Source organism: Phaseolus vulgaris, chromosome 11 (assembly GCF_000499845.2).
Source record: "Phaseolus vulgaris cultivar G19833 chromosome 11, P. vulgaris v2.0, whole genome shotgun sequence".
Taxonomy (NCBI): Eukaryota; Viridiplantae; Streptophyta; class Magnoliopsida; order Fabales; family Fabaceae; genus Phaseolus; species Phaseolus vulgaris.
In genome coordinates, this window is record NC_023749.2 from 10140574 (window position 1) to 10167297 (window position 26724).

The 26724-nt window shown below is 30.8% G+C and overlaps 2 protein-coding genes and 1 pseudogene across 2 annotated transcripts; 1 reads left to right on the forward strand and 2 right to left on the reverse strand.

Moving 5' to 3' along the window:
• Positions 1 to 316: 316 nt before the first annotated feature.
• On the reverse strand, positions 317 to 937 carry LOC137833975 (uncharacterized mitochondrial protein AtMg00810-like). The gene is made up of 2 exons (XM_068642046.1): positions 714 to 937; positions 317 to 614 (listed from the first exon to the last, which is right to left on the reverse strand). The coding sequence occupies exons 1-2, from the start codon at positions 935 to 937 to the stop codon at positions 317 to 319; spliced, it is 522 nt and encodes a 173-aa protein (XP_068498147.1).
• A 19969-nt stretch (positions 938 to 20906) lies between these two features.
• On the forward strand, positions 20907 to 23646 carry LOC137824151 (uncharacterized). Its single transcript, XM_068629621.1, has 4 exons — positions 20907 to 21064; positions 21386 to 21642; positions 22163 to 22614; positions 23224 to 23646. Exons 1-4 carry the CDS (start codon positions 20955 to 20957, stop codon positions 23503 to 23505), a joined length of 1101 nt encoding a protein of 366 aa, XP_068485722.1. The 5' UTR covers positions 20907 to 20954; the 3' UTR covers positions 23506 to 23646.
• A 788-nt stretch (positions 23647 to 24434) lies between these two features.
• Positions 24435 to 26628, reverse strand: LOC137833983 (uncharacterized; annotated as a pseudogene).
• Positions 26629 to 26724: the final 96 nt, after the last annotated feature.

The window sequence follows — 26724 nt, forward strand, 5'->3', positions numbered from 1 at the left end:
AATTGAAGGAAATAACGGAATGCAAAAGGTTGTAGAAACTGATTGAACGTAATTGCACAAAATTGCAAAACTGTTGAACTGATATATTCATTTTGAGATTTACTTCAACAATATATATATATATATATATAAATAAATTAGGAATACTAACTGTCTTGTAAACTGACCACTAACAGTAAATAATTTAAGGGTAATAAAATCTGAATTAATAACCAACATTTAAGGCTAATAAAATCTGAATTAATAACCAACATCCTCCTTTAATTCTGATTTGGAACAACTTTCATGCCCAACAGATATCATAAGATCTTCTGATCTACAGTATTCCAATTTGATCATGTTCTTCCCAACTTGGTCTCGCAAGAACTGATAATGCAACAATTGACTGTTTCTTTGATGACCACAAGCAAACAGTCTTTCGGATCATAAAACAATTACCACCAGTGCTCTTTCTCTCATCTGAATCTCCACCCCAATCATTGTCTGAGTATCCGACGATCTCAATCTTCTTAAATGAAGAGTAAAATAGACCAAAAGTTGTAGTACCTTTGATGTAGCGCAAAATTCTCTTTACAGCTTGTAAATGAACTTGTCGAGGTGACTCCATGTATCGACTGACCAATCCCACAGCATAACATATGTCGGGTCTAGTACACGTTAGATATCTAAGGCTCCCAACAATCTGCTTAAAGTATGTTGCATCTACAGTTCACCCATCACCTTCCTTCGTGAGCTTAATTCCAGTTTCAATTGGAGTCTTAACTGGGTTTGAATCCTCCATCTTAAACTTCTTTAAAAACTCAGCAGCAAATTTCTTTTGATGAATGAAGATTTCATCGTCTCCTTGGATGACTTCAATGCCCAAAAAGTAGGACATAAGATCGAGATCAGACATCTCAAATTCCTTCATCATGATATGCTTGAAGTCACCAATCATTTTTTAGACTACTTCCTGTAAAAATCACATCATCAACATAAAGACATAAAATTACCAAATCTCCATAATCATTAGTCTTTACATAAATACCATGATTTGATGCACATTTTTTTGAATCCAGTGGCATGAAGAAATGAGTCAATCCTTTTGTTCCAAGCTCTTGGTGCCTGTTTAAGATCATATAAAGCCTTAGTTAGTTTGTACACCTTCTCCTCTTTTCCAGATTGTATGAAACCCGGCAGCTGCTTTACATAAACCTCTTCATCAAGTGGACCATTTAGAAATGCAAACTTGGCATCCATTTGGTGAATTTTCCATTGCCTTTGTGCAGCTAAAGCAATGATTAATCTCACTGTTTCCATTCGAGCTACAAAAGAAAATATTTCTTCGTAATCATAGCCTTCTCTTTGCTCGAATCCCTTTGTCACTAACCTTGCCTTGTATCTATCAATCTCACTATTTGCTTTCAATTTAATCTTGTACACCCACTTCACATAAATTGTTTTGTGTCCTTTTGGAAGATCAATGAGCTGTCATGTATTGTTTTTCTCAATCGCCATCAATTCTTCATTCATAGCCTATTGCCATTTGGGGTGTTGAATGGCATCTGCAAGTCTCACGAGTTCTGAATCTGCAAGAAAAGCAAAGTGAACCAAATCTCCATTGTCATCAACTTCATCATAAATATTTACTTCACAATCTTGAAGGTGTATAGGTTGTCGTTGTTGTCTTCTTGATCGCTCCATCATAGTTGCAATTGGAGCTACAACTTCAGGTTGAATTACAGCTTCAGGTTCAACTGCAGGTGCTTCAAGAGTGACTCCATCTTCCACATCATCGTTCAAAACGTAAATATATCATTTTTTTCGAATCCATTTCAGCTGCTGCATTCCATTGTCATTCCTCATCTTCGACAAATGTAACATCACGACTGAGAATCACCTTCGTTGTCATTGGATTGTACAGTTTGTATCCCCCATGCTTATATCCAATGAAAATGGTCTTCACTGCCTTATCATCCAACTTCGATCTTGCTGCCTTGGGGACAAGAGCATAAGTAATTGACCCAAATACCTTCAAGTGTTGCACATTGGGTTTGAATTCGCTCCATGCCTCAATCGAAGTTGTGTTAGGAACACTCCGAGTGGGTGATCTGTTTATCAAATATACCGCACATGTTACGGCCTCAGCCCAAAAATATTTTGGCATACCTTTCACTTTAAGCATGCTCCTCGCCATGTCCATGATTGTTCTATTCTTTCTCTCAGCAACTCCATTGTGTTAAGGTGTGTAGGGACAAATTATGTTATGTTGCAACCCAAGTTCTTCACAATGACTCTTGAACTCATTAGACTTGTACTCACCCCCCCCCCCTAACATTACGCACCATCTTAATTAGTCTGCCACTCTGTCTCTCAACAAATGTTTTAAATATTTTAAAGCAGTGGAATACCTCATCCTTGCTTTTCAATAGATAAATCCATGTTTTCCTTGAAAAATCATCAATAAAGGTTAAAAAATACTTATTACCTCCAATTGATGATATGTTCATCTGGCCACAAACATCTGTATGAACAAGTTGCAAAGGAAATTTCGCACGCCAAGGCTCCTTAACAAATGGTATCTTGTGACTCTTTCCAAAAATGCTAGCCTCACACAATTGATCAGGGTGATGAATATGGGGTAAACCATTCACTAAATTTCGTTTGGAGAGATTTTCCAAACTCTGAAAATTTAAGTGCCCAAAGCGTAAATGCCACAACCACGATTCATTATTCACTATTGCATTCAAGCACTTGAACTCACCCATATGAAAATCTACTGGAAACATGCGGTTTTTTGATAAAAAGGTTTTAGGAATCAAACTACCTTTTTTTTATCAAAAATTGAGAATTGATTTTCAACTATGTGCATCACGTAACCCTTTTCGGCCAGCTGTCCCATACTCAACAGATTACTTTTCATATCAGGTACATAGAAAACATCATAGATGTACCTGTGATCACCATTCTTCAATATGATAAGAATTCGCCCTTTTCCAATCACCGGAACGAACCTGCCATCACCGAATTTCACTTTTGTGCTAAATGAGTCATCCAAATCTGCAAACAACTCCTTCTAACCACACATATGATGCAACCTATATCCAAATACCAAGTCTGATTGTTTGGAGTTTCATTTGATGTGGTTGCCATTAGTAATGCATGATCATCTTCATCTTGTTCGTGATTACTATCTTCTTGAGCACAATTGGCAGCATGATTGATGGAGATCAAGCCCAAGAGAACATGGAGGCCACTCATCAAGCTCAAGAAGAGGTGGAGGCACAAATGGAGGATGCCCATGGAGGTCAAAGTCCACCTCAAAGGATTACAAGAAGCATGTTCAAAGCCTTGGGAGCAAGAGGACATTTATTTTCTCTTTTTGTAGTGTCTTTAGTTGAAGGTGCTTAGAGGGAAACCTTAGAAACCTCTTTTGTTATAGCATCTTTTAGGTTTTAAATAGGACCTTTAGGGGGGTGTATTAGTAGATAGGTGTAGGTGTAGTTTTTGGGAGGTGTCATAGTAGAAAAAGGTCACACCTCCCATGTGACTTGTTTTTTGTGGGAATTTCAAATGAGTTTATTTGAAATTTCCCACCTATTTTTCAGCACCTTAGGCTATAAATAGAGGTGCTTCCTTTGTAAAATTCAGATTTGAATTTTATCTAAAGAAACTATACTCAAAATTGGAGTGAGCATTTGGAGAGCTTTGAGCTTCTTCTCTAGTCTTATCTTGAAGGACCATGGTTTCCTCAAGTGGCGGCTTCCACACTCATCTAGGAGCATCCATTCTTCTAGTGGCGTGATCATCCAACCATTCCTCCATCTTCATGAGCATTCTCTTCTCCTTCCTTTCTTCTTCTTCAATTTGTTCTTATTGCCTTGAGTTTTGAGTTGTTTTTGTTTCGGTTCCTTTAATTTTCCAGCACCTATTTTCTGTTTAGTTTTTAAATTCTGTTCGGTTCTTTTGTTTTGAAGTTCAATTCTGTTCGGTTTGTTCTTTTCCTTCTCCTTTGTTGATTCAATTTGACAATATTTGGTTCATCCAAATGAGTTTGGGATTTGGTACTTGTTTTGGTGAGTTCTTGATCTTAGAACTATGATCCAACTTCTAAGAAAGTGCCTCTACATTTTCCAGCTCAAGGTGATTCCTCAAAGTGTCAAGAATCTTGTTCTATGTGGCTATTGGAATCACATCAATGATTATCACCTTTTGATCTGCACTCATTTGCATAATGGTCGCGTTTATGGCAGTTATAACACTCCACATTTGATTTATTATAAATGTCTCATCGTCCTCCGCGACCACGTTCTCTGCGCCAAGAGTTATTTGAACTTGGATTGTGATTGGAACCAGTGTTGTTTTGCTCAGCGCCTCCATGATTCTGGCCACCACGACCTTTGCTGGAATAGTTACCACCACGTCCCCGTTCTTTTCCTTGTGAACTATCGTGTTTATGATAGGAGCTACCAATTGAGGCTTGTGCTTGTAAAGCATGTTCAATTGGTTTTTCAATCTTATTTTCATTCATATGTTGCTCATGCGCTCGTAGGGAACCGAACAATAACCTTACTGTCATTGTTGAAATTTCATTGGCCTCTTCAATTGCGGCAACATGTTTAAATCTGGGAGTTAAAGATCTCTCAAGGCAAGAACTTTATTTATATAGACATTAATAGTCTATGTGGTTTCCATCTGCAGCAGTTCATATTGGCGTCTTAGGGTTTGAAGACGCACCCTCTTGATCTTGTCATCACCTTTATAATTGGTTAACAAAATGATTCAAGCCTCACTTACAGTTGTTGCTCCTTCTATTTGCTCAAACGTCTCGTCATTCATCCCTTGGTGGATGAGATACAAAGCTTTCTTGTCCTTTTTCTTCTGGTCACGATACACTACTCGTTGCGCCACAGTTGCATTATCAGCTAATGCAGACACTCCACGCTCAATGGCATCCCATAACTCATGATAATCAAACAAAACTCTCTCATTTACACACACTACCGATTGTAATTTTTTCCATCTACAAACTGATAATTGGGTGGAGTTCATGATAACCGACTCGCTCTTGATACCAGTTGTAGAAACTAATTGAAGGAAATAACAGAAGGCAAAAGGTTGTTGAAACTGATTGAAATGTTAATTGTTTTATAACATTTGTTTGTAATGATAATAAGTTTTTATAAATATGCGAGGAGTGAGAAGGATTAACCTCATTCCCAATTTTCTTAATTGAATTATTTTATTCATTTATTTTGTTTTCATTTAATTTTCACACAAACTTATATCAAGATCTTTCAAATCAAATTATTATACATACTCATATACTTAGTAAATGTTACTATTAGAATTGTAAATAACTGTTCCTTGTGAATTTGATATCCGTTCTTAGAAACAAATTATTACTTCTTATTCAGTACACTTATCGTAAAGAGTCATCAAGTTTTTTAAACGCCGAATGCAACCATAATCGGTAACCATAATTTTTGTTAAAGGAACTTGAACAAAAGATTTTGAGATCCCTTTATAAAAATGCAAATCCAAATTATCAAATATGATGCAGGGTAAAAAAAATATTATTTTTTTCCCAACTCATTTACCTTTTCCATTTGACCCCACCATGTGTGTATAACAACAATCATCTTCAATGGCCTTTAAACCAATTATGTCTTTGGACATAAATGATTAGAAGCCTTTAACCATTGTTTTATTTTTATAACACTATTTACAAATCATTTATCTTTCTTAAACCTTCAATCCTAAAACCTAAACAATTTATCCATGTTAAACATGAACTTTTCCCATGTCTATACTTCCATACACGTTAATTATGACGTCAATCTCAACATATATGGACAAAGGGATTAAAGACTCATATCCACCACAAATTGATCTTTTTCCTTGCCTCGGCTTAAGACCACCTCTTCCCCTCCCCTTCCTATTTCTTCCCCACAATTTTCACTAAATCCACATATCAGAACATGAATAGTAGCTCACCTCTCTTCACTTTTTTTTTCTCAATAAATCAATAGATTCGAGCACAATGTTAGTGATAGATTCTCTCAATCATATTAATAATAACTATTTTAATGCAAAATAATTAATATACAAAATTATAAATTGAGTTATAAAAAAGAACCAACATCATTGAGGCTTATAAAAAACACAAACAAATAAATACATATATAAAACACATTAAATACACTTCATTCTTGAAAACAAAAATTTCCTTAATTTTATTCATTATTTATATATTTCTTATTTTTTTAGGTTTACCATAACATTCTTATGTCCTTCAAACGTATAATATAGATATAAACTATAACTTTTTATTTCACTATATATATTTGTACATTCTTTTCTTTATATCAATTTCTTTGCTTTATGTATTTTTATTATTAGTGTTTTAATTTTATCAATAATATTATAGAGAAAACTTACATAACCTTTATAATATATAAATTTAATTGGATAACAACAATAATAATATTTACAATTATATGAACATATGGTAAAATTCTTCACACATACTAATTTTATATAAAATCTACTTAAACTTTATCAAAACGTTAAAAAACCTAATCCCAATACTATTGTTAACTAAGATCATACTACTACTATTTAGGGTTCCTCTAATAAAAGGATTAACATCAAAGATTTAGGACACCTAAACCCACTATATATCTTAATAAAATACTATGCCCATTCCAAAATACTTACATTTTTTACCTTTTTTTTAGTTTATCTTAAAATAAGTGATATTTTCATTTTACAATATATTATACTTTTTAATTAAAATGTATTTTCACGTAAATTTTTACCATTGATTTAACTCTAACTCTTTATAATATATTCATTGATTGAGAAATATAAAATTTTTCTAAAAACAAATCATTAAATAGAAATCAAGTTTAGAGACAAAAAATAATTAGTCATTATATTGACTAAATTAAATAATATTTTATAGAGTAAAAATATTATTGATATTTAAAGTAGTTTTCTATTATTAATAAAATTTATAAACTAATTTCTAAATTGGTATGTAATTAACTATCAAAGTTTTAGTTACCAATTACTAATTTTATTAGTCTCTAAAATAATGTCTAATTTATTCAATATAGTGATTAATTATTTTTTGTCCCTAAATTTGATTTTATTTAATAATTTTACTGTATAGTACGTTTGAATCTGAGTGATTATTATTCATCCAGACAGATCTGTGAGTGATTATTATTCATCCAGACAGATCGGTAAAGAATGCATGTATTTGTATCCACTCATTTAAACGAAATGACGAGCGCGAAAAGGTAAGTAACCATGCAAATATTTTATGTGGTGAATTACGAAGATTAGAAAGAAAATTCAACTAGAATTTGTTATTTTACTTTGTTATCCTTCTTATTTACGTTACAAATTGTGACTTCTTTCATATAAGCATTTATGCACAAAGGAGAAAATAAACACTGCACGTTTGCCATAATCGATTTGCCTTGGTTTTGAGTTGAAAATATATGTGTTTGTCAAAGTCGATGTTATGTCATTTTTCCTTTAATAATCGATCGGGATTTGGAAGAGCATAATTGATGTTTAACTAATTTAAGATTTTAAATATTTTAGACATTTTATATATTTGATATTTTTATTTAAATAGGACATTAAATATTTAAAATTTATATTTATTTTTGATTTTGAATATTTTAAGAATTTTATATATTTTAGATTTTTATTTAAATAAACATTAAATAGTTTAGAATTTGTATTTATTTAGAATTTTAAAATTTTAGAAATTTTATATATTTTGTATTTTTATTTAAATAGGACATTAGTTAAATAATTTAGAATTTTTATTTATTTAGGATTTTGAATAGTTTAAATTTTTATATATTTCAAAATTTTATTAAATAGAACATTAAATATTTTACAATTTGTATTTATTTTTTATTTTAAATATTTTAAAATATTCATGTATTTCAGATTTTTATTTATATAAAATATTAAATATTTTTTCTTACCATCATAGATATGTTCTGACAATTTCGTAATTCGTAATTTTTACAATTCTCACATAATATCACAATATTTTAATTAAAAATAATTATAATTCACAAATGAAAAAATTAAATTATTTTTTCATAATTTTTAAATAAAAGAATATATTTATAATTTTATATTTTTATCAATTTAAAAATAATAGCTTAATCATACTCATTACATCATAAATTTGTTCCTATACTTTTTTAACTTATTTAACTTAATCTAAACAACCTTATTATTATTTTTTTCACATCTCAAATTCATTCTTAATCAACAAAAAATAAAAAGTATTCCATTATCCAAGGAGGGAAAAAAATGTTGAGCAAGTTAAGTCTTTTATGCAGAGAGTGATTTGTGAGGATAGAGACAATGCAGAGAATGGAATTAACAAGGGAGGATGAAGTTGGACCCAGCATTTGCACAGAAAGCAACGAGTTGACAATGAAATTAAAGAATGATTAGAGTATGATGGTGGCATAAGAAGAGTGTGCAATAGGGTCAAAGAGAAAGAAACAGAGGTGATATGAGTAAGAGTGCCATGGTTTCAGTGCCTTGTCCCACTGTGCCCAGTTTCGCCATGTGCATCTGCTGCTTCCATCCATGAGTGGATTATTCTCTCCACAGCCACATGCCATGCACATTATCATTATCATCATATCAAACCACAAAGAAACCACTCACCCCTGAGAAATAATAGGCTGAGGGGTCCTCTCTCTCCCATTATCTTGCGTTGCATACTCATCAAACTTACTGCTACTCTGTAGGGACCATTCTATATATTCACTAGTGTTCTTCCTCCATTTTACTATATTTATCAAAAAACATAAACAAACTAGAATTTGATGCATGAGGATAAAGTATAATATAGTTTTTAGAATGAAACAGTGCTCATACTTTTTAATGATTTAAGAATATCATGTCTGGTTTTTTTCTCTTTAACTTTTAGGTTAAAATATGGATTTGTTCACGTGAAGAAAAGAAATGTCCTCTTTTTCTTCTTGAGAATGACTATTCTTGGGTTTCTAACGCTTAAATGAGAAGTTTTACATTATATAATAATAAAATTCTTTATTTGAATAAGGATAAATAGAGTAAAAAATAAGAGAAAGTTGTTTGAAATATATATAATAAATTTTAATTATATTACAATAAATTATTAAATAAAAATTAATTTTAAAGATAAAAAATAATTTAATTGTTATATTGATTAAATTATATACTATTTTAAACACTAGAAAAATTAGTAGTATCTAAAACAGTTTCTATTATTAATAAATAGTTTATAAATTAGTATCTAATTACTTACTAAAATTTTTAGCTCCTAATAGTTAAACTCTTAGTAGTTAGAGATCAATTTATAAATTATTTATAAATAAAATAAAAATTACTTTAAATAAATAAAAAAACTAGCTATCAATTGTTTACATTTTAAAGTTAATAGTTAAACCCTTATAGTTAAATACTAATTTAGAAACTATTTAAAAATAAAATAAAAATCAATTTAAATACAAACAAAAATTTAGTCTCTAAAATAGTATATAATTTAATCAATATAACAATTAAATTATTATTTTTTATCTCTAAAATTAGTTTTTATTTAATGATTTCTTAGTAGTGATATAATAACTACTTTATTTATATTGTTATAAATTAATTCTAAGTAAATAAAAAATTAATATTTATAATTAGTTAATAATTTTAATTTTATTTTAATTATTTAATTTTATTTGTTTTTATCATTATTTTTTATTATTTACAATTCTTTTAATTATATTATTATTATTATTTTATAAAAAATTATTAATATTTATTATTATTTAATAATAATAGTTATTATTTTATATAATTAGTTATATTTATTTTATTATAATATAAATAAATATTAAAAAATTAATAATACAAAAATATAAGATATATTTAATATAATAATTATAAACATATAAATATAATGAAATGTGTATTGATAATCGATGTATTCACGTAATAATAAAATATATATATATTATAACTAATTTGTTTTCTCAAATATTTTATAGTTGTGAAGAAAAAATACCAAATTTTTTTACCTCATTTTTGTTTTAATTAATTTTTTATTCTTTGTTTTCTTGTTTTCTTTGCTTATACAAATCCGTTATTAGAAACAAACGGAGTTAAAACCATGATTTATGGAGATTTGATAGATGGAAGAGAGTTTCTATAAAGATAATAAATTAATATTTTAATAAATATTAGTCATTAATAAACTTAAAAAAATTTTGTATGGGTAGGATCTAAACGGATTTTCAGGATATTTCAGTACCTGCTACCGACCATCATGTATAAAATGCATCAAGATAATAAAATATTAACACAAATTAAATCGTAAAAAAAACTAGATAACATATTCTTAATCATGATATATGTGTTAATCTCGATCCAACATTAAAAGGGACCATCAAGGTTATATAAATAGGCACAACAACCAAAGCGAGGTACATCATTATTATTATATTTATTGCATCTACATATTAAGTACTCATTTAAGCATTAAAAAAATCTTTTGCAAGTATACTTCCGACAAAAATTCGAAACTCAAGAACTAGGAAAAAATAACAAAGGAAGGAGCATTCCACCGAAGGATGGAAGACTAATTATTCAATCAATGAATACTATTGTGTCAGCCCTCACACAAAAACAAATGTTATTAACTAATGTCTTAAGATCCATGTCACAAAATTAGTCTTATTCAAAATCATACAAAGTTAAAGATGAGTGTAAGATAATTCTTTTGGATTAAGTATACTTCTAATCCAAAAAGACAACAATCTTCTATACAAATTTTTTTCATTGGTAATCAAATTTATCACCTTGATTATGATACTAATTATTGAATTAAATATTTATTATTAGATTAAGAATTATATTTAATTAAAAAAACTATTTCTAATTACAAGTATAACGTCATAGTTATTGTAACTTTATTTACTCAAATTTGTCACAAAACAAATCATATAACTACAACAAATTAATTGTGATGAATATCAACAAATTAATTGTGATGAATATCAATTAAAATTGGTAAGAAAAAAAGTTACTTTACTTTTTACCAAATTAATATATTACACTAGTCAAGAAATCTATTTCTATAACCAATTTATAACTAGAACTAAAACTTTACAATTAATTTTGAATCAATTAAAACCGATTAAAAATTATAATTATTAGTCTTAAAACTAGTTTTTAACAAAACCATCTCGTTAAAAAGGTTAACGGGTTAAATATATTTTTCTCTATTTTCCTGCGAAATTGATTTTTGTTTTTAGTTCATATTTTAGACCTTATGAATATTTGTAGTGAGAAAATTATTGAAATGAATTATTACCTGTTTCTTTTACGTGGAAAACAAAGTTTCAAAATAGATTAGAATGTTAAAATATTTCATGTTAACTTATCATTGACGTTAATCTTACCGTCTATGTTGAAAATTCGTTTCTCACATAAAAAAAATATGAAAAATAGTATATTTCAATAATTTTCTTATTACAAATATCAAAAAGATTTAAAGTTTGAATTAGGAAAAAATAATTTTATGTTATAAGACCGAAAAACATACTTAACAAAAAAATAAATCCATTTAAATACCAGATTTAACTATCAAAATGTCTAGTTTCACATCCTTAAGGTAAGTGAAGAGAAAGCAAAGATGGGTGGTTTTTGTTATGATTAATTTAGGAGGCGTTGTTTGGTGCTATTATTGATCTCATCATCTATAGCAACTGTTCAACAAATTGATGGATACAGTTTTCTGTAGACAAGCCAAAATAAATAAATAAATAAAAAGCACGTGAGAGGGCAAGAATAATATGAAAGTATAAGTTGAAAAACTATACACAAGACAATCTATCACATGCACCACATGTTTGCATTTATGCTCTTGATCAAACTATTTCATACATTCACACACACTCACACTCTCTCTCTATATATATATATTCACCAATAGTATATATCGAATTAAATATTTTTCAATAAAAAACACATTTAGTATATTACTGACTCTGATTCTGAGATATGTAAATAATATAGTAAAAGAATAATGTAATATATGTCTGAGACTGAGGTAAGTTTTTATCCTCTAAACAAACTATTATAGCTTACTTTGATAACTCAGTTTATATAATTCTTGAGGTAATAGGTTTAGAAATAAATAATAATAAAAGGTAAGTTTAGAGTTAAATAATATAAAAAATATTAAAATAATTATATTGAGAGTTGTATTTTTTTATTTTGACTTCAGCTTCACACATTTCTTCCCACATTTCTTTCACGTGTCATAGCTGTCATTTTAAGATGCACATTTTATATATTATTTTTCTGTTGATGCTCTTTGGCTTCATTTTAAATTAGGTTTTGTTAAGAACTGGTTGTAAGACTAGATTGAGCAAAACCAATTTTGTCCATAGCTGTTAATGCATTCAAGTAAACTCAGAGCACCATAATGGTTACTTCGTTTTCTAAATGAACAGTTACACTTTATAATGAATGCTGAATTTCTTGATACTGAAAGGTTTCATATAATTAATGCTACCATGGAACCACTCTACCATCCACCTATAAAAGGTTTCTTAATATTTGTTGTATTGTATGTCTAGTTGGCTTTGTTTGCCTTCAGAAGCCACATTAACAGAAAATTAATTCAGCTAAAATAGGGAATGAAGAATGAAAAAAAAGGGAAAAAAGGAATTTAATTAGGTGAAAGAAATTACAGCACTTCTCCAAAATTCAATAAAAATAATAATAGCATTATTATTATTTTTGTAAATAGGAGAATATAACTATATTAAGAGAATCTTGAAAATAAATTACTTTTTCTCTTTTGATTTTGCTATCAATTTCTAATACATATAGAAAAAGAAAATAAGGTTGATGGAGATGCATTGTCAAGGACTATTGTGCCCCTTTTATAGTAACAAAAGAAAGCAATAAGGTGAAATCCTCCAACATGAGATTTCTTCTCTTAGAGTTGAAAATTTTGATTGATAAAATGTAACCTTCAAATCATATATTTTTTTCTATTTTTTTTCCTTATTGTTTATCTTTTTCGATGCACGATAGTAGGATTAACATGTAAATGAATAATGGTGATTCATTTTGTTATAACATCCGGTACGTCTTGTTTGGTGTGAATATTTTATCTTTAAATCATATATTTTTTTACTTTTTTATCTTGTTGTTTGTCTTTTTTCGAAGCACAATACTAGGATTAACATGTAAATGATTAATGGTGGTTGATTTTGTTATAACATTCGGTAGGTCTTGTTTGGTGCGAATATTTTATGTATTTATAATTCTTTCATTTAGTATCTCTCAAACAAAGTTGTTAAGACATTAGAGAGTCTAGTCTTTACTAGACATTGGTTTCATGACAATAGAGTCTGTGAGTTTTGATAATAAAAAAACACTATAAAATATGTTAAATCTATGACAAAATTAATTGATGTGTAGGTATTAAAGCTTAACACATGATAAATACTACAAGAAAATCATCAAATAGAACTCAATCTTAAAGATAAAAAATACTTAGTTGTTATATTAATTAAATTAGAGACCATGTAGAGACTAAAAAAAATTTAGTTTCTAAATTAGTTTATATTATTGTTAAATAGTTTATGATATCTAATTAACTACCAAGGTTTTAACTACCAATTATTTAGATTCTAAATTTGGTAGCAAAAACCTTGGTCGGTAATTAGATACAAATTTATAAACTATTTAACAATAATAAAAACTAATTTAGAAATATATTTTTTTTAGTTTCTAAAATAGTCTCTAATTTAGTCAATATATCCACTTATTATTTTTGGGTCTCTAAAATTAGTTTCTATTTAATGATTTTCTTGTAGTGAATATTTAACTTATTAGATAGTCTAACTATGTAAAACATGACAGTCGATCTCACTCTTTTTATATTAGACTTGCTAGATGATCTCAGTGGATTGCTAGCTAGATAATCTCTAAATGTTAAATGTGTTAGACGTACGTCTAGTCTTCGTCTTCGTGTTAGACAGTCTTGACATCATTTTCACGATAGACGGTCAAACGCATCAAGAAACTTATAAATTTAATCTTCTTGATTTAAATATAATTTTGTATTGTTCCTTAATCTTCTATGTGAAACCCACAATAAGTATAATTAACTATTAACTATTTTAAGCAAATAATTGTTTCAACAACTTTGATGAACTCTTTCTGAAAAGTTTTTATAATGTGTTAGAAAATAAAGACTTTAAAAACTTAGTATATTAGCATTCTTGATGATATTTGAATGAAATATATCTTATAATGTAAACTATTTTAAATATTGAATACTTCAACATTTAAAAGTTGTGTCAGTTTGGAAAGTTTTCGAAAATGTGATGTTAAATGAGAAAGTTTTTTAAAAACAAAGAGACAAATTCGATTTAATTTTGAAATTATGTTTTTTCAAATTTGATTTAAGATAAATTCTAATATCTTCAATGTTATACATACATAAAGTTTTTGAATTTATGTTAGGTTTTTAGGTATATATTGTCTTCAAATTAAGATTCTAAATTTTAAATGTATATAATTATGATTTGACCCAATTGTTTTAATGATGATTACTATTGTCAATCACAATCAATTTGTTAACAAAGATATTGTTAGCACTGAAGACGCATAGATAATATCAAATAAGTTTTCTTATATAGCATTTAATGGAAAAACGAAGGTGCTACAATTCGAATTTGTGCAAACTTCAAATATAGAAGATTCAAGCTTTAACATTCAAATATATACAAGTATAAAAAGTTTTTAAAGTCCAACGTTAACATATAAACGGTCAAGGCACACAAGAAATCTTTAAAAAGCAAAAGTTTTCTTTTGGAGTGTCTAATACCAAAATTATAAAGTACATGTTACAAGTTTCAACGATCATCATTTCTAAATCTATATAAAGAGCTAGAAATCGAAGAACAACACAATAACAAAAATACAACAATTCAAGAAAACCATTTTTATACAAAACACAATATTTCACATTTATTGTTATTACAGTAAATGAAGATGATTCCTTGCCTGATGTGGTGCTTTAATGTAGCGTATGTAATCGCACGCAATCGTAATGGAGAAAAGGAGGTTTTGATGAACCCTAACTGTAGAGAAAACTAAATATAAAAGAAACTTTTATTCACTTGTATTAGAGAATAAAATACATGGTGTATATATAAGAAAAAGATTAAGACCTAGCTGAAACAGAAAAGGAAAGTTGGGTCAAACAAACAAAGCCCAATAATTTAAAATAAAAAATTAAATATGTTAACACCCCCCTCAAGCTGGGGAGTAGATATTTGTCAGGCTCATCTTGGATTTGAGAGTAGAGAACTGTGCGGAAGCAAGGGGCTTGTGAATATGTCAGCAACTTGCATTGCAGAAGTAATGGGTAGCAGTTTGAGGAGACGAGAGTTAAGTTTTTCACGAACTAGGTGACAATCAATTCGATGTGCTTGGTTCGTTCATGAAAAACTTGATTGGAAGCTATTTGAAGGGCACATTTGTTGTCATAGAACAGGGTTGCAGGCTGGGAGAGAGGAAGATATAAATCCAGACAACCATTGTAGCTCACATGTGGTGGTGGCTAGGGCTCTATACTTGGCTTCAGAGGAGCTGCAGGAGATAGTTGGTTGCTTCTTTGATTTCCATGATATTAGGGAGTCTCCTAAGTAGATGGAATATCCAGTGACAGATTTGCGTGTGGTAGAACATGTTGCCTAGTCAGAGTCACTAAAACCACAGAGGTGAATTGAACTAGTGTGAGAAAAATATAGTCCTTCACCAGAGGTGCCCTTGAGGTAACACAAAAGACGTGAGACAACTTGTTGATGATGAGTTGTGGGTGCAGATATGAATTGGCTTAAATTGTGGACAGCGAAGGCGATGTCTGGTCGCGTGTTGGTTAAGTAAATTAGACGTCCAAGGAGTCTTCTGTATTGGGAAGTGACATCAACATCGAGAGGTGAGCCTTGGTCGGGAGAGAGACGGGAGGTGTGAGTCATAGGAGTGGCCACAGGTGCAGAGTCAAGCATGCCAGTGTCTTGAAGGAGATCAAAAGTATATTTGCGCTGACTTAAATGAAGACCAGTACTGTTGCGAGCAATTTCCAGTCCCAAAAAGTAAGTGAGATTACCTAATTTTTTTATCTTGAAGTGATGGTGAAGGGATGCAATAATTGTATTGATTTCCTCCGTGTCATCACCAGTTAAGACCAAGTCATCAACATAAACAAGAATAACAATGAGTTTATCATTATTATATTTAAGAAAAAAAGAGTGGTCAACAACAAAGACAGAGTAATTATTTGATAAAAGAAAAGTAGAAAGTTTTACGTACCATTGATGACCAGCTTGACGAAGGTTATACAAAGACCGTTGAAGCTTGCAGACATGCTGGGGAGAAGGAAGAGAGAGGCCAAGTGGGGGGTTCATGTATGCCTCTTCATGGAGATCACCGTGAAGAAAGACATTATTGACATCAAGTTGTTTTAAAACCCAATTTTTGGTAGTGGCAACAACAAGGAGAAGGCGAAGGGTAGTGAGTTTAGCAATCGGTGCAAAAGTGTCTAAGAAATCAAGTCCTTCAAGTTGGGTGAACCCTTTGGCAACAACTCTTGCTTTGTGGCGCTCAACAGTGCCATCAGAATGATATTTGACTTTATATACCCATTTACAACCAATAGTTTTCTTTCCTGGAGGGAGAGGGGTAAGTTGCCAAGTATTGTTAGCAGCAAGAGCTTGAGGCTCAGCTTGCATGGCAGATTGCCAAGAAGCATGTTTGGAGGCTTTAGTATAGGTGTGAGGTTCAGGATGCGAATTGATAGAGGAAATAATATTTCTAAAATTAGAAGATAAGGAATTGTAAGACAAGTAATTATGAATAGGATATCTACTACTTACAGTGTTGATTGTTGTGTGGAAATCGGCAAGATAGGCAGGTTGTTGATGAGGACGAGATGATCTTCTTGGAAATTGGGGTGAGGTGCTTCCTGGAGGTGCATGAGGTGATAATGCTGGTGGAGGTGCAATGTTGGATGCAAGAGCATAAACATTATTTGTTGGAAGATCAGAGGATAATGAGGTTGGTGGAGGGGCAATATTGGGTGCAAGAGTAGAGGCACACGGCTCAGCAGGAGGTGCAGTATCAGAAAAAAAATCAAGAGCATAATTATATGCGTTAGAAATAGGGAGAGATAAAGTGTTGGGGTCCCTAGGCAAACCACTATCCAGTTTATATGGAAAGTGGGTTTCATGAAAGATTACATGTCTTGATATCTCTATGCGATGAAACTTTAAATTTAAAACAATATAACCTTTTGTATTTTGCGGGAAACCAAGAAAAATACATTTGATAGATCTATCATCTAACTTCTTCCTATGTGCAGTAATGGTACTAGCATAACATATGCAACCAAACACTTTTAAAAAGGAAATGTCATACGGTTTTCCAAACAATTGTTCATAAGGAGTGATGTTATTAAGTAATGGAGTAGGAATAAAATTTATTAAGAAAACAATTTGATTTACAACAAATTCCCAAAAAATAGGAGGAAGATTTGCTTGAAAAAGTAAGGCCCTAGTTACATTTAGTATGTGTTGATATTTACGTTCCACAATATCATTTTGTTGTGGTGTTTCAACACAAGATGTTTGATGTATAATTCCCTTTGAAGCATAAAAATTTGACATAGCAAACTCAACACCATTGTCAGTACGAATTGTTTTGATATTAGTTTTGAAATGATTTTGAACAAAAACATTGAAGTTAATGATGTGCGGACACACTTCAGATTTATTATGCAGCAAAATAACCCAAGTATAGCGCGAGTAATCATCAACAATAGTTAAGAAATAACGAAAACCTTGCATAGAAGTTATGGAACAGGGTCCCCAAATATCAAAGTGTACAAGATCAAAAATAGCAGAGGTAGCAGTAGTACTTAAAATGAAAGGAAGTTTTCTCTGTTTTGCACGACTACAAGTGTCACATACATGATGAGTATCAATAGTAATAAAAGGGTATTGTTTGCGTAAGACATGTAATATTTCATGTGAAGGGTGCCCTAGTCTATAATGTCATAGTGTTTTGTCCGTGATATTACAATTAATAAAAGGAGGCAAGGCAAGGTAGTTACAGGGTACAAGCCACTAGTGGCTTCAACTGTACCAATCCTCTCTTGGGTGAGATTGTCCTGTATAATGCAGTGAGTTAAAGTGGAAGTTAAAGTGCATTTAAGTTAGTGTATGAGTTAAATAAAATGTATAATCTATTGAGTTGTGAGTTAACCATTGTAAATTCTTTACTTTGTGAAATATACCCCGTGAGATTTTATTGTTATCGCTTAGAGAGTATTTTTCTCATGTCTTGAGAGGTTTTAGTCTCAAGAGAATATTAAAACTAGTGTACTTGAAGAGGATATAATACTTGCTATACTTAGAGAGGTCAACATTCTTGTTGTACTTAGAGAGGTCAAAATACTTGTTGTATGTGGAGATGTCAGAATACTCATTTTTTGAGAGGTTTTAAAACTTTTTATACTTGGAGAGGTTAGAATACTTTCTCCTAGAAAGATTTTAAAACTCGTTGTACTTGGAAAGGTCAAAATACTTATTCCTAAAGAGGTGTTAAAACTCGTTGTACCTTAAGAGGTCAAAATACTTGTTCCTGTAGAAGTGTTAGAACTTGTTGTACCTGGATAATTATGTATATTCGTTGTAGCCAAGTTTTTTAGTTAGTGAAAGCTCTTAAGTAGTGCTGCAATCCTAGCTTGCATCTTCATTTGTAGATCTTCTTCATTGTTTTGATTTGAATATCTTCTTCTATGGATGATGAGGACTACTGCGGAAGCATGAAGAATTGTAGAAATTTCGAAGAGATGAAAATTATTATTGTGAATCTAAGTGAGGTTAGGCCAAAACTTAGTTTCTAGAGTGAGGTTAGACCAACACTACTAGAAGGACTCTAGAAATTTGTCTAGCAAGAAGACAACTCTAGAGAGAACTTTGAACAAGTAAAAGTGTCTCAATTGGACAACATTTCATTACTCAAATCAAAGTTAAAAATCATGTACAAGAGACTCCTATTATAGGAAAAAGTTTATCAAAACCTCTCAAATGAGTGTGACAAGTGTCACCACCTTATTGTTGCAAATTCTCTCCATTGAGAAGAAGAAATGTGGAACATCATGCCTTCCTTGCCTACCTCATGCCTTCCCGTCCTACATTTCTATTTGTACCCCTATTTTACTATTTTACACTCTACTTTCTTTCATATTTGCATCCTTCTCTACTTTGGCCCAAAATGCAAGGCCCAAAACTTCCTCACTACTGTATACAATTTTTACAAGGCTAAGAAGAAGAAAAAGACTTTACAATATCTTCAATAAATCTCGATCTTCGTCTATCTTCTTAGCCAAAAGTTTCGAGGCTGGATGGTTTTCATCAAGTAGTTTTCTTAAGTGGATTGAATGTAGCCTAAGTGGTAGGATGAACTAGTATAAATATGTGTCTACTTTTCTCTTCTCCTTGTTTGTTAGACGCTACTTTTATATTGTCTTTAAATTCACATTTTGATTTTATACTCCATTCAACCTCCCCCTCCCTTCCTTTTGGAGGCAATTTCAAAAGTGATGTTGCATGTCTACTTTTTTTCATTAAATGAAAGACAATATTCCTTTCAATGTCCAAAGTACTCTAATTGTGATAATACACATCGTATGAGTTCTTTCATTAACCTTTTTATCGTTCTTTCATTAACCTTTTTATCCTGATAACTTCCTTGTTTTCTTAGGTAATTATCATTTCCTCAACTTTTATAGTAAACAAAGCTACAACATCCTATAACTTGAATAACTAGTTTATTGTCCTACATGCCAATGTAAACAAGGTAGTAAATGTTATTTTTATCAAGATATCACCAATAAATTGACATTGTTGTTGACAAAAATATGATCCTTCGAAACATAATGAAATAATTAAGGTCTCTTTAACTATCTAAGTTACTTTACATATGGATCCAAATCCGTATGTAAAAATTTGTATGTAATGCTCACTTTACATACGAATCCAAATCTGTATGTAATGCTCACTTTACATACGGATTCAAATCCGTATGTAATGCTCACTTTATATAAGGATTTGAATCCGTATGTAATAATCGATATATAAATAACAAATTTCTTATAGTGTTTATCTTGTTATTGTCATCTAGAGATAAGTATCTAAACCACTTACATCATCTTAAAAGATTTTTGAAGATTTTTTTTTTTTTTTTCATTTAGAAGACAATATTTAACATGGCTAAGTAAAAAACTAAGATTATTTAAATTTATTGTGTTGATCATCTAAGTCATTTATCATTAACCTCATTTGACTTTTGTTTCTTTTTTTCCTGTTATTTAGCCCATGCATATTAGTAAATTTACCAATAGTTTATTTTAAATATATCAATCATGTTTAATAATGAGCAATTAACTACTCTCACCTCCAGAAGTAAATGATTAAAAATTAAATCAATAATAATTAAACAACATTATTTACGTCTATTTTATCAAATTGTTTATACTCTTAAAAACAAAACATAGCATTAATTTTATAATCATAAATACGAAAAATATAAAAGTAAACTAAAAATACCTTAAAATGATAAAGTTATTCTAAACAACTCAAAGCGTCCTAAAATTATAATTTAAATAGAAGCATAAAAAAAGGAAAATTTAACTCAATCTTGCTTTTTTTTCCCAAAACTTGCATCTCCGGAACTGCCATGCCAAATATGTTAGATACTATTTATTTACTTAGTTACCTGTTTATTTATTATTTGGTTTTAAAAACAAACAGTACCATGAAACATACAATGTGACATGCGAAGAACAGAAACAAAGAATTGAAATGGAAAATCATGTTGGGAAGAAGAGAGTGGTGATCATAGGAGGAGGTGTTGCGGGTTCTCTCGTCGCTAAATCTCTCCAATTCACTACCCACGTTACCCTCATTGATTCGTAATTAAAGCATTTTCTGCTACAGTTTATTTTCCTCTTCTACTATTATGTTTAATTCTTCAAGCTAATTTTTTTAATTCGAATTTAGATCATCGAGACACCCATGTCAACTTTTGAATTTTTTATCGCATTTTGAAACTTCCCAAATTTTCAAGTTTCAATTTTGTTATTGAGAATTGTGTTTTTGAATGTGTTTGTCATTTTCCCTCAAACACTGCATTGGCATTGTAAGTGTTTAATTTTTCATGCTGCTCTGTGTTATTGTTGTTCAACTCGTCATTATATGTTTTCTTTTTTCTGATTGAGTGTGGTTGAATGCAGGAAGGAATATTTTGAGATTACATGGGCAAGTTTGAGGTCAAGGGTTGAGCCTTCTTTTGCAGAGAGATCGGTGATCAATCATCAAGATTACCTTACCCATGGCAATATCATTACGTCCAGTGCCGTCGATATTACAGAGACTGAAGTAATCACAGAAGATGGCCATAAAATTGGCTTTGACTATCTTGTTATTGCCACTGGCCATGCAGATGAAGTCCCCAAAAATAGGACGGAAAGACTTAATCAGTTCAAAGAAGGTGAGTTTGAACTTTGAACATAACCTATCTATGATGATCAGTTCAAAATACCTACAAGGGTAACACAAATATTATGAATTTACTTTCAAACTTTCGTAGAACTAGTTGATCCTACAGTTGTAATAAAAATCAGATTTTAGTGTTGCTGATATTAGGAATAATCTGATAGGAGTGTAGGTTATTGCTATTGGCTGCATACGAAGCATTATATGCTCATTAAGAAAAAAAACCAAAGGATCATGGAGCTCTAGAACAACCATGGAAGAAATAGTAGAAGTACAGAGCACATAATAACAGATTAAATTTTGACTATGTTGTTAGTTATTATCTCTATCGAAGGAGTTCTTTTAAGCTATCAGGGATTATATTCTATTATTGCTTTTGAATCATGCGTTCATATTGCTCATTTAACCATAATTTTCTTGTGAATTTATTCTTTTTCGTTCGAATAGGTTCAGTTAATAGTGTAATGAATTGTTGTAGTCAGTATTTGAGTAATGAAGTTCATTTTCTTTGGCAGACAATGAAAGGATAAAATCTGCTCGTTCCATTTTGATTGTTGGAGGAGGTCCTACTGGCGTGGAACTTGCTGCAGAGATAGCTGTTGATTTTCCAAATAAGAAGGTTACAATAGTGCACAAAGGACCTAGGCTACTGGATTTCGTAGGGACAAAAGCTGCTGACAAGACTCTAAAATGGTTGGAATCAAAGAATGTAGAGGTGAAACTAGAGCAAACAATTGACGTGAACGAATTAGCATGTGAACACAAGACATATCGAACTTCAAATGGAGAGACCGTTGAGGCAGATTGTTATTTCCAATGTTTAGGGAAACCACTTGCATCAGCATGGCTTGAAGAAACTATGTTGAAGTATGACTTGGATGATGAAGGAAGGATTAAGGTAGATGAAAAGTTGAGAGTCACTGGTAGGAGAAACATTTTTGCAATTGGAGACATTACAGATGTTCCGGTAAGCACTTGCCATTAGTAACTTTCATTCAGCTAAAAATGGACATATGTTGACACACTGTTCATCAAAAACATTTTTACTTACAGTTCCAACTACTTTTCTTAATAAAATATTATGTTACAATAAAATAATAATTTATATAGTTGTAGGGTGAATATAGAAAGAAAGAAAAGGTGTTAATGAATCATGTCCTTTCACCATAATTTTGTATGTATTTCACCTTGCTTTATAACAAAATATGTTACCAAGTCTTTAGCTGCTCACATGATTTTCTGACTTTTTCCTGAGCTAGACAAAAAGCTCATGTTCTGTTTCCTGGGTTTTGGCTAATCTAGTTTATTCTTACTAGTAATGAAAATAACTAAGCAAAATGAAGAGAACTGTCCTAAAACCTTGAATTCAAGGCCTAAAGTTACTGATATCAAGTTTTAAATGGGGACTTATATGCATCATTTCCTATAGTTTTATGTGATTGCATAACTTAGGCTCTTTGTATGCATCATACCTGATTTTGTCCAATGCAAATCGGTTAAATGCTATAAACCTGTGGCGTTTTAATCTCTTCACAAGCCACCTGAAGGAAGTTTCTAATGGAAATGTATACAACAGGAAATCAAGCAAGGGTTTGCAGCACAACAGCATGCAGAAGTGGTTGTGAAGAACTTGAAGGTGATGATAGATGGAGGAAGAGATTGCAGTCAATGTAGGATGGAAAATTACAAGCCACAGATGCCAATGGCAATTGTTTCACTTGGGAGGAGAGATGCTGTGGCACAATTACCATTATTGACAGTCATTGGAAGAGTTCCTGGATTCATCAAGTCTGGAGATTTGTTTGTTGGTCGAACAAGGAGACAAATGGGACTGGATCCTCGTATCAAGCATGATTGAGTCCATACAATGCATTATTGTACACAAATTGCAAAATCAATTCTTGTTTCATACTTTGCATGTCATCTTGATGTATAAAATAACTATAAAATAAAACCTAGTGGCAGTTCATGTTGAAAAAGCATAGTGTTTATCTTTACGTAAAATTAATTTAAAATGCATATTTTTAATTAAAAACTATTATGTTACTTTTACTTAAAAAGAAAATATTGACGAGTCCAATTTCTTTTTACTTAAAAAAAGATTTTTATAAAAACTGCATCTGGCATTATAGTGTTGAACAATGGCGAAAAGTAAAGAAAGATTTAAGGAAATGCATGATTATTATGATATAATTTTTTAATTTAAAATATATAAAAAAAGTATTGTAGTTTTAGTTACTTGTTTTTTTAAATATATAGATAAAAATTAAACCATTAAAACTTCATAAAATTTTTGTAACAAATTAAAGACTTAATTAATTTTTGGTATTTTAATTTAGTGTAGAAAATTTTAGTCTGCTAATTTTAGTGGTTGGATTTTAGCTAAAAAAAAAAAATTGAATTTGCATTTTGGCCATGAAGTTTTAATGGTTTAATTTTTATCTATATATTTAAAAAAACAAGTAACTAAAACTACAATACTTTTTTATATATTTTAAATTAAAAAATTATATCATAATAATCATGCATTTCCTTAAATCTTTTTTACTTTTCGCCATTGTTCAACACTATAATGCCAGATGCAGTTTTTATAAAAATCTTTTTTTAAGTAAAAAGAAATTGGACTCGTCAATATTTTCTTTTTAAGTAAAAGTAACATAATAGTTTTTAATTAAAAATATGCATTTTAAATTAATTTTACGTAAAGATAAACACTATGCTTTTTCAACATGAACTGCCACTAGGTTTTATTTATAGTTATTTTATACATCAAGATGACATGCAAAGTATGAAACAAGAATTGATTTTGCAATTTGTGTACAATAATGCATTGTATGGACTCAATCATGCTTGATACGAGGATCCAGTCCCATTTGTCTCCTTGTTCGACCAACAAACAAATCTCCAGACTTGATGAATCCAGGAACTCTTCCAATGACTGTCAATAATGGTAATTGTGCCACAGCATCTCTCCTCCCAAGTGAAACAATTGCCATTGGCATCTGTGGCTTGTAATTTTCCATCCTACATTGACTGCAATCTCTTCCTCCATCTATCATCACCTTCAAGTTCTTCACAACCACTTCTGCATGCTGTTGTGCTGCAAACCCTTGCTTGATTTCCTGTTGTATACATTTCCATTAGAAACTTCCTTCAGGTGGCTTGTGAAGAGATTAAAACGCCACAGGTTTATAGCATTTAACCGATTTGCATTGGACAAAATCAGGTATGATGCATACAAAGAGCCTAAGTTATGCAATCACATAAAACTATAGGAAATGATGCATATAAGTCCCCATTTAAAACTTGATATCAGTAACTTTAGGCCTTGAATTCAAGGTTTTAGGACAGTTCTCTTCATTTTGCTTAGTTATTTTCATTACTAGTAAGAATAAACTAGATTAGCCAAAACCCAGGAAACAGAACATGAGCTTTTTGTCTAGCTCAGGAAAAAGTCAGAAAATCATGTGAGCAGCTAAAGACTTGGTAACATATTTTGTTATAAAGCAAGGTGAAATACATACAAAATTATGGTGAAAGGACATGATTCATTAACACCTTTTCTTTCTTTCTATATTCACCCTACAACTATATAAATTATTATTTTATTGTAACATAATATTTTATTAAGAAAAGTAGTTGGAACTGTAAGTAAAAATGTTTTTGATGAACAGTGTGTCAACATATGTCCATTTTTAGCTGAATGAAAGTTACTAATGGCAAGTGCTTACCGGAACATCTGTAATGTCTCCAATTGCAAAAATGTTTCTCCTACCAGTGACTCTCAACTTTTCATCTACCTTAATCCTTCCTTCATCATCCAAGTCATACTTCAACATAGTTTCTTCAAGCCATGCTGATGCAAGTGGTTTCCCTAAACATTGGAAATAACAATCTGCCTCAACGGTCTCTCCATTTGAAGTTCGATATGTCTTGTGTTCACATGCTAATTCGTTCACGTCAATTGGTTTGCTCTAGTTTCACCTCTACATTCTTTGATTCAACCATTTTAGAGTCTTGTCAGCAGCTTTGTCCCTACGAAATCCAGTAGCCTAGGTCCTTTGTGCACTATTGTAACCTTCTTATTTGGAAAATCAACCAGCTATCTCTGCAGCAAGTTCCACGCCAGTAGGACCTCCTCCAACAATCAAAATGGAACGAGCAGATTTTATCCTTTCATTGTCTGCCAAAGAAAATGAACTTCATTACTCAAATACTGACTACAACAATTCATTACACTATTAACTGAACCTATTCGAACGAAAAAGAATAAATTCACAAGAAAATTATGGTTAAATGAGCAATATGAACGCATGATTCAAAAGCAATAATAGAATAATAATCCCTGATAGCTTAAAAGAACTCCTTCGATAGAGATAATAACTAACAACATAGTCAAAATTTAATCTGTTATTATGTGCTCTGTACTTCTACTATTTCTTCCATGGTTGTTCTAGAGCTCCATGATCCTTTGGTTTTTTTTCTTAATGAGCATATAATGCTTCGTATGCAGCCAATAGCAATAACCTACACTCCTATCAGATTATTCCTAATATCAGCAACACTAAAATCTGATTTTTATTACAACTGTAGGATCAACTAGTTCTACGAAAGTTTGAAAGTAAATTCATAATATTTGTGTTACCCTTGTAGGTATTTTGAACTGATCATCATAGATAGGTTATGTTCAAAGTTCAAACTCACCTTCTTTGAACTGATTAAGTCTTTCCGTCCTATTTTTGGGGACTTCATCTGCATGGCCAGTGGCAATAACAAGATAGTCAAAGCCAATTTTATGGCCATCTTCTGTGATTACTTCAGTCTCTGTAATATCGACGGCACTGGACGTAATGATATTGCCATGGGTAAGGTAATCTTGATGATTGATCACCGATCTCTCTGCAAAAGAAGGCTCAACCCTTGACCTCAAACTTGCCCATGTAATCTCAAAATATTCCTTCCTGCATTCAACCACACTCAATCAGAAAAAAGAAAACATATAATGACGAGTTGAACAACAATAACACAGAGCAGCATGAAAAATTAAACACTTACAATGCCAATGCAGTGTTTGAGG

What these genes read in the sequence shown, in the direction of transcription:
- LOC137833975 (XM_068642046.1), bottom strand. Translation starts at nt 937, where the DNA reads ATGATTGGTGACTTCAAGCATATCATGATGAAGGAATTTGAGATGTCT. An exon ending in CTCACGAAGGAAGGTGATGG is followed by an intron (nt 615 to 713) that starts GTGAACTGTAGA and finishes GGGATTGGTCAG; the next exon opens with TCGATACATGGAGTCACCTC.
- LOC137824151 (XM_068629621.1), top strand. Translation starts at nt 20,955, where the DNA reads ATGGAAAATCATGTTGGGAAGAAGAGAGTGGTGATCATAGGAGGAGGT. An exon ending in ACTTAATCAGTTCAAAGAAG is followed by an intron (nt 21,643 to 22,162) that starts GTGAGTTTGAAC and finishes TTTCTTTGGCAG; the next exon opens with ACAATGAAAGGATAAAATCT. An exon ending in GAGACATTACAGATGTTCCG is followed by an intron (nt 22,615 to 23,223) that starts GTAAGCACTTGC and finishes TGTATACAACAG; the next exon opens with GAAATCAAGCAAGGGTTTGC.